The sequence below is a fragment of the Primulina tabacum genome, chromosome 6 (assembly GCF_025594145.1).
Source record: "Primulina tabacum isolate GXHZ01 chromosome 6, ASM2559414v2, whole genome shotgun sequence".
NCBI classification, from domain to species: Eukaryota; Viridiplantae; Streptophyta; class Magnoliopsida; order Lamiales; family Gesneriaceae; genus Primulina; species Primulina tabacum.
This window is the reverse complement of record NC_134555.1, coordinates 10,450,747-10,467,170: the sequence shown is the minus strand read 5'-3', so window position 1 is coordinate 10,467,170 and position 16,424 is coordinate 10,450,747. Positions and strand designations below refer to the sequence as shown.

Genomic DNA, 16,424 nt, shown 5'->3' with positions numbered 1-16,424 from the left:
GTCAAATTCAGATATTTAATTCATATTTTGCGACGCCGACAGTATTTGTCACTACATCGGCAATGATTAGTGATACGTCAGAACTCAAATGAAAAACGATATTAAATCCTTAATTTGTCTACTTAATGACAAAAAACAAAGTAAACCCAACTTACCTGAAAAATTCCACAATTTGCCCTACCGAGTGTAAACTGGGTTAGAGGGTGTATTCCATCATATCTACAAATTAAACCACTCCTTTTCTTTTTATTATTTTTTTTAACTTAAATCTTGTTTAAAATTCGACAATTTTGAATAAAAGTTTTAGATTGTGTCTCAGTTTGCCGATTCAGTTTTTTTTTTTTTTTTTTTTGAATTGAAATCGAAGTTGTATCATCGGTTTTTTTTCAGGTTCCGGTTTTTTTTATTTTTTTTTTGTATTGGTTGTTAATGTTTCGGATGGATTTCCGATGTATTATGCGCACACCTAGTATTAGTTAAACAAATGCAGAAGCAGTAACAATCTCACTACCAAACAAAAATGGATAGAAATTTATTTGATTAACGTAGTTTATAAGTTAGCATGTTAATTCAAAGATTTACTCAATGGATAACAATTGTGGGCTTAAAAAAAAAAGAAGAACAATGCTTAAATATCTCTATACCATCATTGCATCCATCCCATTATCAACAAAGATATGTACATTATAACATCAACTGATGAGTATATGTCAAATAATAGGGATTCTACAATTGTAAATTAAGTCTGAAAATACTAAAGATCGAAAACACAATTACAATACTTAACAAAGGCCATAGAAACTAAAAGACAACCACCAAGAGCTTTAGTACCAAAACAAGGTTAAAACCTACTTATATAAATGTAAAAATGGAAAAAATAAAGATGAAAGGGTTAATTACAGAGTCGAACTCAAATCCCGAAGAACCTTCACTTGGCATCAAACAACAATTTTCAACGACCCCGTCTCCTCAGGAATGGTTAGCTAGGAAGGCTGTATGCACATCTTACCCTTCTCCTAAATTTCCCATCCTATGAAAGGTAAACCAGAAAAATGATACTTCAACTTCAGGAATCAGCTTCAAACCCCAGGAAAAGTAAAATAAACTAGAGGTTAAGTAGCATTACTCGAGAACACTACTGCATTATCACCAAAAAGATGCAAAGGTGTGAGGATCACCGCTATAGATGATGAAATTTGACAAAGTGAATAGAGCAAGGAGTCATTCACAGCTTGAGATTGTACAAATGCAAGTGGAAAACTAGTATAAAGATGCATAAATATAGTGTGAGTGCAGTGAAATCATAAACTAGGTTAAATCAAGAATACAATAAGTCCTATTTGCATCACTTGAAACAAAACTTACTGGTCCACACATAATGCTGAAAAAGTGCTTCTGTTACATTCACCTGTTCCATATGATCTTTAAATGCTTATGAGAACGTAAAACAAACAGGCTGCCACTTATACCTACCTACCAGGACACTTGAGCTGTTACAGAGAGACTACCGATTATACTCTATATTTATATAAATAAATAGAATACACCTTGTAAGAGAAACACTTACCTAAAGTTAAAATGGAGGGCTGGTGAGAATCTACACGCCTACGAGACCATATGTAGTCATCCCCCAACACCTGTCACTGACATGGGTGCAAAAACAAGTCAAATCATAAGTCATCAATTATCATAAAAGAAGTTCCAAAGAACTTTATTGTTCTATTTCCAACAACAGTCATGTTTTCATACAAAAATAATAACAATTTGCCCATACATCCCATTCACATTTTACTATGCTCATTTGAGAGATGAATACTGACAAATATAAAATGCAAAGTTGAAGTTTAACTAAAACCATCTGGACCGCATTCAAGATGGGGAAAAAAATTAGGAATCTATCAGAATAGCCGCCTATCATATCGCTTTAGGTATGTGTTTGCCATGAGGATTAGGACATCATAGATCCCTATTCCCTTGTCAACACCCCCTTAATAATTTGTTTGGCTGCACTAGCGCGATCTTGATTCCAATCTACAAGCCCTGCACTAAACCATATTCTCCGCTGATAGATTATCACATCGATTTGGATGTGATTTACGAGTTAAACAATGATAGAGAACATATAAGCTTGCAAAATAACAGTAAAAAACCCTCACATTATTGTTGAGCTTCCAACCCTTAAACAGATGTCCGGGAAACAATCCAAACCCATGGAGCAGGAAAATTGCTAATTGCTAGAATGGAGAGAGGGAGAGAGATATAGAGTAGAAGAACAGGCATGAATATTCAAAGCATAAGTGAATGTGGCTAGTGCCACTGAACAAGGTGGACAAATGAAGACCAAAAACAAAAATTAAATAATAGAAAAAGGAGGTAGCTGAATAGAACAACAATGTGTACATCTTTATATTATTTTTTGTATTAACACATACAGAACACTATAATCCAATTATGCGTTGCAGCCTGCAAGTCTCGAAGTAGAGATGGCTATTACCATCTTAACATAAAAATACTCACTTTATATCTCCTAGCCTTAAAAACCAATCAATAGATTATTTATCCAATACTACTATTTATCCTATCATATCATATATTTATCACTCAAATAAACAATCACTCTCTTATTCTACCAGTTTAACTAAACACACCCTAGAGGTATATGCTACGCATTTCTTGATAATAATAAATGATGGCAAGCAAAATTACTTAAAAAAGAGGATCAACTGCATGCATGACTGCATGTCGTTTCTTATGGACACATGTAAAATTTTGAAATACATAAAACAGGTGAGCAACTGGACCAAGTCCTGCAGCTACATTGCAAAGTAGAGCTAAATTAAAAAGCATTCCCAGATGGTAACTGGATGACTGCAGATAAAGTTATAATAAAACAAAAAACAAAAATCAACTTAGATAACTGGACGCATACACTAATGCAGGTTCATCTTCCCCAGGACACTTAGTACAATTTCAGTAAAAAATTACAAAGCACTTGACGCCATTTCAAAAAAATAAATAACACTCTCATCAGGCAAGCATCCTTAGTCCCTGATGACACAGAAAATCAGACCATTCCAAAGTTGGGCCAATTCCGTGTATAGGTTGCTTCAAACAAAACAAGTTAAAAAGTGACGTGTTGAATTCTCCTGTAAACCCTTGCTTCATGCAATCATATACAAAGTACTTTAAGGCGACAAGATAACCGATATCTAGCATTTCAAGCATCACAACTCAAAATGACCTGTTGTGAATGTGTTGTGGCCAACCACTCTCAATGAGCCGATAACAGAGGCCTGGGTTTAAGACACATTCTGTGCATGAGTGGGTCAATTTATTTTTTTTAATTCTTACAACGGAAACAAACTTGTCATTCAAATACATTTGGATCATGTGAAGAGTCTCCGCTTAAAAATAATACAAAATGATGTAGGTGTATTGCTAAAGAAGACATATATTGTACAAATCAAATTTTCCTTAGGCATTTTCTAAATTTTATCCTGCAATGCATGAAAAACACTTACAGAACTCGGGGACTGGCACATTCACATTCCTACTGCCACAAAAACTGCTTGTATCTAAAACTCTCGTTGTCCCACCCACCTTCGGGCTCCTTCCTCTTCGAAACACCACCTGGAAGTCGATACATCCGGGCTTGCTCCTCTTCTACAACTTGTGCGCTGGCAACAGGATGTTGTGTGAATGAATCCTCCCTGACTTCTTCCATAGCTCCAGGGCCTGCATTGAGATCCAGACCCTGTCTGCCCCACTTTCTGTTCTCCAACATGCCATTGCTGCCACCATCTGGAAGGTTGACTACGTACGGTCTTTGAAATTGAGATGCCACGGGACCAACCTGTCCCAGAAACTGTGAATTTACAGGAGGTGCAAACAACCTAGGACCAGATGAGGAATCCACATATGAATTTGTTCCAACTGAGAAGTTGGCTGAAGGTAGAGGAGAAGTAGTCCCAAAGGGAAAGACGGAAAACTGGAAAGGGCTAGATGAGAAAGGGACTGCAGGAGATGATGACAAAACCGATCCTCGATAAACATCATGAGTCAGTGGGGTGACACCAATAGGAGAAAATGCCCTCTGAGGTGCACCAGGAGGAAAAACTGGAAAAGGCGGGTCACCTCGATCAGGTAATATTGTAGGAATTGTCCCTGTTGAGTAAGTATTTCCAGGTGGAAACCAAGATGAGTAACTTCCCACCCCAGGGCTGTTCATTCCAAGTCCTGCAGGATGCAATTGAGATGGTATACCACCCTTGACTTGCTTCCTGATCGAGAACTGTTCAGCACTAGCATTATCAACAATAGGCCCATCGTTGAGATCAAAATCCCTCCGAACATCACCAGTACGTAAACCACCTAAAGATTGAATCCGTGCAATGGAACCCTCTCGTTTCTGATAGTTGCTAGAGGAGCAGTAAGCATTTTCAGTTGCTTCATCAACCCTATTCAAATCTAGATCCAGCCCTCCAGTGCCAGGAACAAGCACAGAACTCAGTGACTCATTCAGCGAAGTAGCATGATTGCTTACAAAACCAGTAGTTGAACAAACAGCCACGGCAGAATCCCGAGAAGCTATTTCCTCAAGAATTCTCTCATCCGGTACATTAAGATCAAAATCCAAGGGTATGCGACCATGTTTGCTTATTGAAGCATCAGAACAAGCGTTACTCGTTGAACCAAATGCCGTTTCAAGAAATTTTCTGGGTTCAGCAGGCCGAAATGCGCTCGTTGCAGCGGATCCCTTCCACCCAAGTTCTCGTTTACTTCTCACTAAGTCACCAGGAGGAACAAAGGGACCTTTGGCAGCGGCAGCAACAGCAATGGAAGCAGAATTGCTGGCCGAGATGGAATTTACAGAAAATGGTACCGAGTTAATAATATGAACATTTGTGGAACCAAAGGATACTAAACCGCCAGGCTCCCCATATTTCCCATCATCGGCACTAAAACCTTCATTTAAATCAAACTTTATTTTGGGGTCTGTATGTGTTTGTCCTGCAGCAGAGGAACAAGCCTCTGCGACAATAGAATCACGATTCTGAGCCTCATCTGTTTGAATGCTAGAAGACTTGGAACCTTTAACCTCAACCTTTTGTGGAGCTTCATGATCCAAACTACACCCTCTCTCAGAAGATGATGCATGTTCTAACATTTTTTTTCTTTCAACATTTGCGCCTTTCTGATTATTTGAATCATCAGATCCGGAACATGAAGTAGCCAAGCTGTGCCTTTCAATATCTGCATTTCTGACTACTTCCTTGCTGAAGTTCGGAATTTCAGACTTGTTTGCGAAATTCTTAGAATCCGTTCCGATAGATTTTCCAAAGTTGCTTTCATCAGCACCTTTTGAGACTGAGTTCTCAGCACATGCAGTTTGTTGTAGCTTTTCACTATTCTCTCTTTCTGAAAATCCAGAAACAGTCATAGCGGCCAATTTCTGCCGCAAATCATTTCCTGTGCTTGATCCTTCACTTGAAACCTTTTTGCTGTCACCTTCACACAATTGTTTTGACCCAGCAATTTCAGTCATTGATTTACCCTCCTCATCCATACAAGTACCAGTCTTTTCCTCCATCACAATCACCTTAATTTTGTGGGTTTTACGATTTAAAATACCATTAAAACCAATAATTCTGGAAGTGTCTTCATGAATTCCATCATCGAACTTGCCATCCATAACATTCTCAGTGGAATTGGTATCTGTCTTTATATTCGACTTCTCAACAGTGTCCAACTTATGGTGAATATTTTTCGGCGAATCCAAGCTAGAAGAATCTAAGTGTTTGCTACCCTCTCTGGTTCGTAAACCTTCAGGAGAAAGAGATGGAGCACATTCTTTGTCACCAGTAAACTTAACATATACTTTTTTTGGCACATGCAAGCCATCCTCAGATACTAAACTACACTCTAAAGCAGACTGTTCCTTGTTAACACATTCAGCATCAATACAAAACTTACTTGGAACTGCTGGTATGTAATTTTCAGGGGAAGACTTGGATTTTTCCTCATATGCCCCACAGTTCTCTTCAACAGCAGGAGTGCTTATTTTTGTAGAATCGGTAGGTGAAGCCAAGTCAGATCTTGACATTTCTCCAGTAGCCACACTGGCAAGCAAGTTCATTCCAACATCATCTTCAAGCGACAAAGATGAATTTGCTCCGGAATATTTAGCACAGCTCTCAATTAGAGCATTCATAGGGCTGAAAGAAGATGCTTGCGACCTTGATGCCTTCACCTTATTTTTGGGGGGGCCTTCACTTGGTCTCCTGGAGTCATTAGTGGTTACACTACGCTCTTCCTCAGGAAGAGCTACAGGAGAACCAGCACCCTCTCCTGACCCAGTCAATAAATATTTTGAGTCGTTTTGCCACACATCAGTTTTGTCCTTTGAAGTGTGCTCAAACTGCTCATGCTTGTCTAAAAGTGTTGGAGAAGAAGCTCGGCTGCTCATTAAGGCCGGATCTTCCAGAGACTCTCCACTGACACCATGTGCAGGACTCCGTACCCGGTTTGATATTGTGACAATTAGCTTATGACTGCTGCCTTCAGTTATGGGCCCCTCAACAGCCCTTCCAAAAGTTGAAGAGGGTTGAGACTTCTCCAAAACAGTAGTCTTTTGTGCCAATGAACCTCTGGTAGTGGTAGTTTCTTTCTGACCTCCAACGACAGGTACCCCATGAATTCCACTATTTTTTCGAGTACGAATAGTGCTGGTTGATATCTTGTTAACAGTAAGTAAACCTGCAGAAGAGCTCTTCCCACCCTCCTTCCCTGAAAAAGACTGACAGCAATTATTAGATTGATTAGAACTACTATTCCTGTCCTCCCTGATTAGAGGGACATCAGGAGTGCCTCCAGGAGAAACTCTAGGCTGGCTCTCCTTGCCAGATGCAGGTGATGAAGAAGATTTCAAAGGTCCAGGAGATGACGTTGTAGATTTTATGTAACTATCCCCATGTGAAGACCTTGTAGAAGTGGTTTTCAATGCATAATTCTGAGTAGCTGAGCTTTTCAAGGCAACATTAGAGCCACTTGGAGTTTTGTTACCCCCATGTGATGCCTCTGGAAGGCATGATTTAGAAGGCCAAACAGATATAGCCTGGGCTGAACCAGACTTTGTATCAATACTATTCATTTCCGCTTCAACACGTTTTTTCCACATATCAACCAAACTTCGTGCCTTTTTCTGGATTTCTAAGTTTTTATGTGACCGTAAATGATTCACAGATCTACCAATGTTGCACGTTTGAAGGGCATGTAGGTCCACAGGTAGTTTATCCAGTGCACGAAGCAAAACCAAAACAAATTCTTCGACAGATCTATCACTGTCCTTTAAATTACTACCATCGCCAATCTTCCCTTTATGGATTTCCTGCAGCCATTCATCCAATACAGGCAAACCCCTGAGCTGCACAAACCGATCAAGGCACTCAACCTTGTCAGTAGCAGCCATTACACCTGCAAGCATGGATCGACAAAGCAAATCCCTGTTTATCTCCATCCTGTCTGATTGCATTAGCTGGATAAGTTTCTCAACCCCATCCACATCGGTGACCCCTCCTTTTTCAGTTAGTCGTGCTATCTCAGATTTCAAATTAATTCCAGGTTTTAATTGAATATAATCCTCATCATTGGCCCTAGAAGAACGTTCTCTTCTCACAGAATCAGCACCATGATCAGCTCTGTCCCTCTTCTTTCCCTTGACTTGAGCAGAAAAAGTTGTCTCACTATTTTGACCACTGTCACAACCAGACTTCAGTTGTACAGTCGAAGATGGAGTATTAACTTCCTTCGGAGATCGATCGCCAGGCTGCAACGTTGCATGCATTTCCGTCCTAATTTGGTATTAAAGCTTGTCTACTATTTCTTGTTAATCCTGTTAAACAATATATCATTGAAGCATTAAAAAATCATAAAACCTCTGATGCAAAATTGAAAAGTTACCTTAAATAATGTTAACCAATAAATCATCAAGTATTACCTATAATGAAAATAATAACATGAAATTCATAAAACCGCAAAAATAGATAGAGCCGTTGAATGAAATACCTTAAATAAAAAACCAAGAGACCTTCTGGTTGTGGTAGAAGAAGCACAAGAAGAATGCGAGTAGGAGCCAGGGGTAGGACCGAGAAAATGACCCCAATTCTATCAGTTCCGATCAAACCTCAGAAGCATAATTGAACTCTAGCCCAATTTTCCTCGACCCAATACACCAACTTCATCCAGCAAACTTTCAACTTCCCCTTATAAATTACCTCTTCAATAACTCAATTCTTCATTTTTTCCAGTGACCCAACAAAATTCCCGGATAACCAAGAGAACACAAAAATAACACAATTCAACCGCCGGGAAAACCCTATATCCTCCAATTACAATGAAACCCTAATCCACCCCGCGGTTATTTCATTTCGATTCTCCGATCGAAAAACCTCATAAAATCCAGTATCATGACTTTCGATCGAAAAATTAAACCCAATCAATCCAAAACCACCAAACCCAAATCATATGATAATTAACACACACAAAAATAAATTAAACCAACACACAAAATCACACACGTGCGCGAAAACCTGACAAAGCGCAACAGCGAGAGAGATAGAAACAGAGGGACCTGCGGAATTTTTCGATGCAGAGAGAGAGAGAGACAGACAGCAAGAAACTTTAGAGAATAAAGAAAAAACGACGTCGTCATCCCCGTCAGACGGCAAAAGTAAAGATGTGCTGTACTTGATACTCCACTTGGAATAAGGAAGCGGGCAGATTGGGCAGGGTTAATGACATCCTATCTACGTGGACATTATTTTTAATTTATTTCAACGGATAAGATCTTTAACACACGTATAATTTCAAAAAAAAAATGAATCCTATATATACATGGGCAAATCTTGATCATCCATCTTATCATGGAAACAATACTCACATGAGTAAATGAAATAAACCATCGAGCAGGGCTAGAGCTGCGTTGACTGTGTTGTTTGACTTTTTTTAGCTTTTCATAAATATTTCATGACAATAGGCAAAATACAACTTGTTTTTAGGGCTTGGCTTTTTCGTGTCGTTTGTACCAACTTTGTAAGTGAGAGATAAACACCTTTCATGTCATATTTGTCAGCAATAGAATTATCTCAAATATAATTTGATAACATATATCAACCAAAATCTCATATAATCTCGTACATATATAAGGGCCAAAGGCTCAATACAAATGGTATCAAAAATATTGAAAGATCAATATAATCGAAATTCGGTCATAGTTGCCAAATAACAAGAAAGGGGAATATGGAGAATGCGACTCAACCAGCTTCTGCAGTAACTAGACCCAGGGTAAAAATTTATAAGGCGTTGATCATTCTTTTCATCTCTGCCGACCTCCTAGCATCTGGTTCATCAAGAGCTCTCTCGGTCAGCACATGTTTGATCCGGCACATTGACTTTCTTACCTGTTCAAACATAACTAGGGGCATAAGTAACAGAAGATCATGAATCAGTGGGGGAAATCGGGCAGCAAGTATATATAACATGGCCATCCGTGTGGTTATTGATGGAAATTTGGGATTGTAATGAGAAATTGGGAAATTAGCTACTGGAATGATGTCAGAAACTCATGGTACTCTGATAATTTGGCAGACAATACAAAAATATCGGCCTGGATGAGTCACTTGCAGAAGAGCAAAGGATACCACACTGCATCAAGATAATTTCAGTTATGTTTAGGAGCATAGTACAAAGAATATGAAGACTGAAGCTATGCATCGAATGTATATTCCTATGCAGTGAGTCGGTGATTGCCGCCACCTGCAGAACGAAGTTTAACATATTTGCTCCAATAGGATTTTGAATTGGCTAATATACCAATTTCTTCGTATGATCTTAAGAAAATGTCAAAACTATATTGTTAGATCTGCCATGTTAATGTTTCCTGTTAATGGATCAACACAAGAATAACAGAGAAACCAAAAATGGATCCACCATTGGTGTATACTTCTCACCAAGTGGACGGTTGTCTGTAAACTTTTTATCCCCAAATAAAACCGTTAACCACCATCACATGGGCATAAGGGGGGGCTAAGCCGTACCTCTAAAGATAGCACAATTCTAATAGGCTAAATGGCTAACTATACCAGGAGAGTCATCACCGAGCACAAATTTTCAGGTGATTGTTGAACACATACACATTTAGGGGAGAATCTTTCTCAAACACACAAAGCAAAACTTTACCAGTGACTGGTAGAGAGAACATGAAGCTAGATATCAGCAGTCTATCAGATGCACATACAGAAGAATCCTTACCATGTTCATAAGACATAGGAACAAGATGCGATGGATAACTTGAGAATTAACACAATCAAATTACTTTGTCAAATCAAGATCAGAATATAGTTACACCTTCGGGATACGCTCTGGATTGGGAAACCGTAGGTTTTGAGCATTAAGCATCTGCCGCTGAGTCATCAACATATTCTTTTCCTTCAGAAGGACATACCAGAGCTTGTTAAGGTCATCCCAAGACTTGAGACGCAGTTCAGAAGCCTTCCAACTCCTCCCTGAAAATTAGAACTCTCTCTATCAGGGAGATAAATAAAACATAAATACTTGACGACCTCTATGAAATGACGGATAGGCTTATTGGTAGAAATGCAAATACGAAACAAGGACGGAAATCTGATTTTAAACGAGACCCCTCCCTCCCAAACATCCTCCCAAAAACGAATTATATTACCCTCTTTAGGCACCACACTAATAAGTTGATGAAAACCGATCGAGAAATAAACTTCCAAGGACTTTTGTATGTCGTCTTATCCGCCAACCCCAAGTCCCACCCATTTTCCTGTATCCCATGTATACTCTGTATAATATTTTTCCACAACGACCTTTTTTCCACCGAACATCTCCACCACTATTTACCAAGAAGAGCCTTATTCCTTAGACAAATATTCCCCAATCCCAGACCTCCTTTTTCCTTTGGTTTACACATCTGCTTCCATCCGACCACATGACAATGTTTCTCCCCTTCATCACCATCCCACAAAAAATCCCTAATCAGTTTTTCCATTCGACTAGTCACCGTTTCTCCCTTCATCACCATCCTTTCACATGACAATGAAACGCCTTTATCGAACATCTTTTGTACATGTCCCACATAAACAAGCTCGGAATACAATCTATCAAGGAGAGAATGAAGAATTTATTTATGAATCTTAGCACCATAACAATGGGCAGATTAAAGGCACATTAATCAATCAAGAAAAGACATAACCTTATTGTTCACTCTCTCTCAAGTGAGAAAATAGTCAAAATAGGATACAGCAGAATTATCGAGCAACACTAGTGTAACTCAATGGTTAAAGTTCGGAGCATTTTAAAAAAGAGAAAATCAGGTAACAGACTCCGAAAATACAGAGTGCAACCTGATTGTTGGCATTTACTGGTGTTAAAGTTTGCTGCATAAGGTGTTATGGTACCGCATCAAGCGTGTGAAAATCAGCTGAATGTCAAACTTTCAACCGTAACTTCTCACAGTTACATCCCCAGATTCCAAGTAAGTTCATCAATTCACGAACACTAGTTATCCATACATTTCTTCTCTACCAACAACATGATCCCTTTGATGATCACCTCTTAATTGAGGGACCAGATCTGTTGACTAAGATTTTTTATTTATGCAGTGGAACCTCTTAGCAATAGACCACTAACTAACGATGACAGTGTTCTTCTTCAGATAAGAAAATCAAATATCTATCAAAGTATCTCCCGTGTTAAGAGTTTAATGTCTTCCACAGAACAAGTGTTCAGGCACCACTTATTAATGCGTTCAAATCTGTATTTCGATCATTACCTCATGCACTCCAAAACGAATACATGACAAGACAGAGGGAATAAGTTATGGAATGGCTGCGAGGAATCGAGGCATTCTTCTTAATTCATGACCTCATTGTTCTTCCATTTAAAAGAACCTGAATTATCCCATATAACAATAAAATCTTCAGGAATCGGGAAAAAACTGATCCCAGGCCCCAGCATACAAAACAAAAATACCCAACCAAGAAAAATAAAGACAACGTTATCAATGAGTGGACAGAGACAGGAAAAAATAATTTACCATAGACAACAGGTTTATCATCCTCCGGGTTCCTATCAGCCTCGAAGAACTCCTCAAGAGGGTTATGCGGAACCTTAGAAGCAGAAGCAGCAGCAGCAGCTGAAGCCTCAGATTTGGCAGCAGCATATAGCGTCCTCCCAAATATCCTTGTCAAAAACATTACTTTTAAAATGAGAACTTTCTGCAAGAAGCAAGATAAAGTATGAATAATGAACACCACAAATTAGAACACAATTCCTTAAAAATGCGTCACAAAATTCCCAATAAAATTTCGCTCCTTGAGTATAATTTCAAACTGGGTATTTATTCCTATCATTTTCTATCAACCAACGAATAATATCGAACGTTAGAAACAAAAAATGCTGGCGATTCAGTGAATTAAACAGAAAGCTTACCGCAGGAATCAAGCAAAGAGTGGCGACTGGAGAGTAGCAGCGAGGCAGGGGAGAAGAAAAGTTTTTATGGAAGTTAACCAAACAACGCTACTAAGCTAAAACAAAAAAAGCGTATTACATTTGAAAAGAAACTCATTGGTATCCTTGTCAGCCCAATTAAATATTTTTAAAGCCCAGTTACATTTACTTGTTGGGCTGTTGATAAGCCTGTCTCAAGTTCTCAACCCTTAAAATAAACTATTATATATTAATTTTAATTAAAAAAATTACATGTATATCTAACTCTAACCATTCAAGGTCAGACGAATATCATACTATGTGTCCCCGTTAAGAAAATCAATGATCAAGGAGTTAATTTTGACGACTATAGTTTAATGGAGATCAACCAGATGCTTATAAAGACGTTTATAAGCTGACTGCATAATATGGATGAAATTGAAGTTAGCTAAATGCTAATTAAGGAAAGAGAGTGGCTGATGTTTTAGTGAAGGAGTTCACAAAAATGACAGATGTCCAATATGGTAAATGAAAACTTTGATCTTCGAAATTTTCATTTTTCATTATATGAACAAGACTTGTATCCTTGATACATCGGCCTCTCGGATCGTCGATCGGGGTTATAATGAGTTCAGAATTATTTATTAAGTGAATTAAGAATTTACTGATTAAATGATTGTACTAGTAGTGATGACTACTAACATGTACAAATTCTCATAAATATTCTAGAGGAGTATAGAATTAAATTAACTAATGAGTTAATCACATAAATTTGGTTATTTAATTTAATTAATAAATATATGCATGTATTAAAAGTGCATGTGTAAATAGGTATTAATATATATATATATATATATATTATATGATGATATAAAATATATATATATATTATATGATGATATAAAATATGTGTATGTATGGTACTAATATATCATGTATTATCAAAAATTGATAAGTATATTATATATATTAATAATATGGAAATTATAATATCATGAAATATAGAGTCTTAGTTGGACAAGGACTAGGAGTCCTTGTGGGAGAGTGACTTCTAATGGGATAAAGAGTCGCATTCTATATATACACCATGAGGGGTCATATAACATAACGAAACTTTTGCACTCAATACAAGCACAAAAACTCCTCTCCCTCCCATTGAAACTCTTGGCCAGCTTCATATAACTTAGCACAAAATTTCAGTCAAGACAATTTCCTCCACCGTCCGCGCCTCCGATGTTACACCGGCTCTAGATTTTGGAAATCGGAGGCCATAGTCCCAACGCACAAATCTCTTGTGATTTCTAGTGCAATCCAAGCGAGGAACGTGGTTTCTGATTGTGGACCTAATTAGACGATCAGAAGGCGAGATCCGTTCGTAGGGAGTTACAAGAAAAACCATCTCCGGTTGAAAAACCGAAATAGTTTGGAGCCAGCATTTTATACGCGAATGTATAACACTAAAAGCCCTATGAATGTTCATTTTAAACATACGACTTTCAAGGACCGTTTGAATGTCGAAACGAAAAATTTTAAACTTCTGTTGTGTTTTGGGTACGAAAAAGATGGCTCAACAAATAGAATAAGAGAAAATTGTACATGAGCAAGCACAGAACGAGAGACAACTCAACTCTACAGACAAATCTGCAAAAGCTCTCTGCTAAAATTCCAACATTCAAGCAATAGTTTTTCAAGCTTTCCAGCATATTTCTAGCAATTTATGTCTTCTCGTTTTAGATTTCATCAACTCTATTTGTTATATTTTTATGTCTTGTAAATTCCTACTGTTTATTGAAAATATAAACAATGTCAGGGGTTTATTCCTCAAATTCCAATAATTTTCTTCATTTTGGCATTATAGTTATTTTAGGAGATTAGAACCGACGGTCAAATTTAGAATTTACTTTCTTTTGTTTTTAGAAGTTAGATTTTTATCATTTTCACACAAATCGGTGCACTTTCGCACCTGGCACGCCCGCAAATCAAATATTGTGCAAACATATTTTTGGCACGCCCGGTGGGACCATCACTATGCCGCCAAGGAGAAAAGAAAACGTCAATCAAGGGGATGGGGAGTCTCAACCAAGCCAGGAAGAGGTTCACGCTCCATCGACAGAGCAGCCAGCCGCTAAAGAGCTGACCATGGAGTTGGCAAGTAATGTTCCAGAGGTGTATGCTCATATTTCAAACCGGTTGGTTGAAGAGTTGACTGCTATGAAAATTGAAGAAATATCACAAGCACTGTCCAAGGCTGTGTCTGATTGCTTGAAGACAGTATTGGGAAAACCGAACCAGTCAACCAACAAAGGGCAGAATGTAAGTGAAAAAGAAGGGATCCAAGGAAGTAATCAAGTACATGAATTCGACAAGGGAGTTGGAAACTCAAAGGCTGGCGATCCTCGCCGCCTGGAGTTCACTCTCCCGAATCAGCCAGAAAGAAGGTATACACCACCTCACAAGAGAGAAGAAACCTTAGGAGGGAGGGCTCAGCCATATCCACGTGCTCACGGAGTGGGGAGCTCGAAACAACCAGTTACTCAAGTATACAGCGTGACCAATCCTCTATACCAACCGGGAGCGTATGAAGATATGTCACACATGGATTATCAAGGAGTAGATGGGGGCTTCCCAGAGGTAATTTTGGTTTAAATGCAGGGTTTCAAGCTCGGGGGGCAAATTACTACCATCACCAACTCCCCGCTCGGAACATGCACGGGGTTGATCCAGAAATGGTGAGAGAGGCTGTTCAAGAGCTATATGGGCCGGCCTTGAGGCAGATAGGCCGCCCAGAATTCCACAAACCCTATCCAGATTACATAGACGTGAATAACCCATATCAAAGGGGTTATAGAATTCATGATTTCAGCCTATTCTGTGGGGAGGACGGCCAATCGAGCATGGAACATATAGCCAGATTCACCATCCAGTGCGGGGAATTAGCCAACTTTGAGAACTTCAACAATCTAAAGTTGCGGCTATTCCCGAATTCCCTCACTGGGACTGCATTTGCCTGGTATGCCTCACTCCCCAGAAATTCAGTGATGAGTTGGCAAGAGATGGAAAGACAATTTTACATTCAATTCTATAGAACAGAGCCAAAAGTGTGCATTGCCGACTTATCTAGAGTCACTCAAAAGAAAGGGGAGTCTGTGGAATATTTCATAGACAGGTTCAAGAAGATAAAGAATAGGTGCAAGGTATTCCTACCTGAGACCGAGTTCGTGAAGATGGCACAAAAGGGGCTGGATTTTAAATTAAGAAAGAAATTCCAAGGTATGGAGTTCAGGGATTTCTTTGAGCTAGCAGCCAAAGTAGCTGAATACGAAGAACTATTGCGAGAAGAGTCATACAAGAAGAAAACTGCTATGGGATCTTATTATCAGGAGGTGGAAGATGTGGCATTGGCAGAGATTAGATCAGCTGGGTCTTGCATAGTTCCCCTGTTAAAAAAGAAGCCAGCAGAACCTGAAAAGAAGAACAGCTCCCAAATCCCCAAAGACATGCATTATACATTTGATGTGTCAAAGACCGAGGAAGTTTTCGATTTCTTGGTAAAAGAAAAATTCATCACATTCCCACCCGATCAAAGGATGCCACCCACAGAAGAGCTGAAGGGATGAGAGTATTGTAAGTACCACAACTCTTACAATCATGCTACGAAGTCTTGTTGGGCGTTCAAGAACATCTTGCAGGACATAATTAACAAAGAAGTCGTGAAGTTCCCTAATAAACAGGAGTCTATGGCGGTGGATGATGATCCTTTTCCCCCAGTGGTTTTGGTTAATGTGAATGTGACAGATTTGAGGGATCTTCTCAATGAGAAAAGAAGCCGATCCTTTGCAGTGAAAGACCGAGTAATCAAGAAATACTGGATCCCAAAGGATCAATTGTTTGAAGCTCATGGAAGGCATAGTGCC

At 38.8% G+C, this 16,424-nt stretch overlaps 3 protein-coding genes across 33 annotated transcripts; 1 reads left to right on the top strand and 2 right to left on the bottom strand.

Moving 5' to 3' along the window:
- Positions 1-663: 663 nt before the first annotated feature.
- LOC142549143 (uncharacterized) lies at positions 664-8,739 on the bottom strand. 31 transcript variants are annotated; one of them, XR_012821091.1, is made up of 4 exons: positions 8,065-8,738; positions 1,366-7,891; positions 1,179-1,260; positions 664-1,030 (listed from the first exon to the last, which is right to left on the bottom strand). XR_012821091.1 is itself a non-coding variant. In XM_075657947.1 (3 exons), exon 2 carries the CDS (start codon positions 7,841-7,843, stop codon positions 3,551-3,553), a length of 4,293 nt encoding a protein of 1,430 aa, XP_075514062.1. In that variant the 5' UTR covers positions 7,844-7,891; positions 8,065-8,738; the 3' UTR covers positions 664-1,643; positions 3,522-3,550. The 31 variants fall into 31 exon arrangements, 6 of the variants coding, with proteins under 6 accessions (XP_075514062.1, XP_075514065.1, XP_075514066.1 ...); XR_012821090.1 differs by having other exon boundaries at positions 1,127-1,180; XR_012821083.1 differs by having other exon boundaries at positions 664-1,260; positions 1,366-1,490; positions 1,568-7,891.
- Positions 8,740-9,138: 399 nt separating this feature from the next.
- On the bottom strand, positions 9,139-12,643 carry LOC142549142 (uncharacterized). The gene is made up of 4 exons (XM_075657946.1): positions 12,514-12,643; positions 12,119-12,299; positions 10,405-10,562; positions 9,139-9,458 (listed from the first exon to the last, which is right to left on the bottom strand). The coding sequence occupies exons 2-4, from the start codon at positions 12,276-12,278 to the stop codon at positions 9,351-9,353; spliced, it is 426 nt and encodes a 141-aa protein (XP_075514061.1). The 5' UTR covers positions 12,279-12,299; positions 12,514-12,643; the 3' UTR covers positions 9,139-9,350.
- Positions 12,644-15,236: 2,593 nt separating this feature from the next.
- On the top strand, positions 15,237-16,127 carry LOC142550033 (uncharacterized). The gene has a single exon (XM_075659275.1). The coding sequence runs from the start codon at positions 15,237-15,239 to the stop codon at positions 16,125-16,127; it is 891 nt and encodes a 296-aa protein (XP_075515390.1).
- Positions 16,128-16,424: the final 297 nt, after the last annotated feature.

Excerpts from the sequence above, each read along its gene's own strand:
- LOC142549143 (XM_075657949.1), bottom strand. The coding sequence starts at position 7,843 with ATGCATGCAACGTTGCAGCCTGGCGATCGATCTCCGAAGGAAGTTAAT.
- LOC142549142 (XM_075657946.1), bottom strand. The coding sequence starts at position 12,278 with ATGTTTTTGACAAGGATATTTGGGAGGACGCTATATGCTGCTGCCAAA. Across the intron at positions 10,563-12,118 it reads TGATAAACCTGTTGTCTATG|GGAGGAGTTGGAAGGCTTCT; the intron begins GTAAATTATTTT and ends TCTAATTTTCAG. Across the intron at positions 9,459-10,404 it reads ATCCAGAGCGTATCCCGAAG|GTAAGAAAGTCAATGTGCCG; the intron begins GTGTAACTATAT and ends ATGTTTGAACAG.
- LOC142550033 (XM_075659275.1), top strand. The coding sequence starts at position 15,237 with ATGGTGAGAGAGGCTGTTCAAGAGCTATATGGGCCGGCCTTGAGGCAG.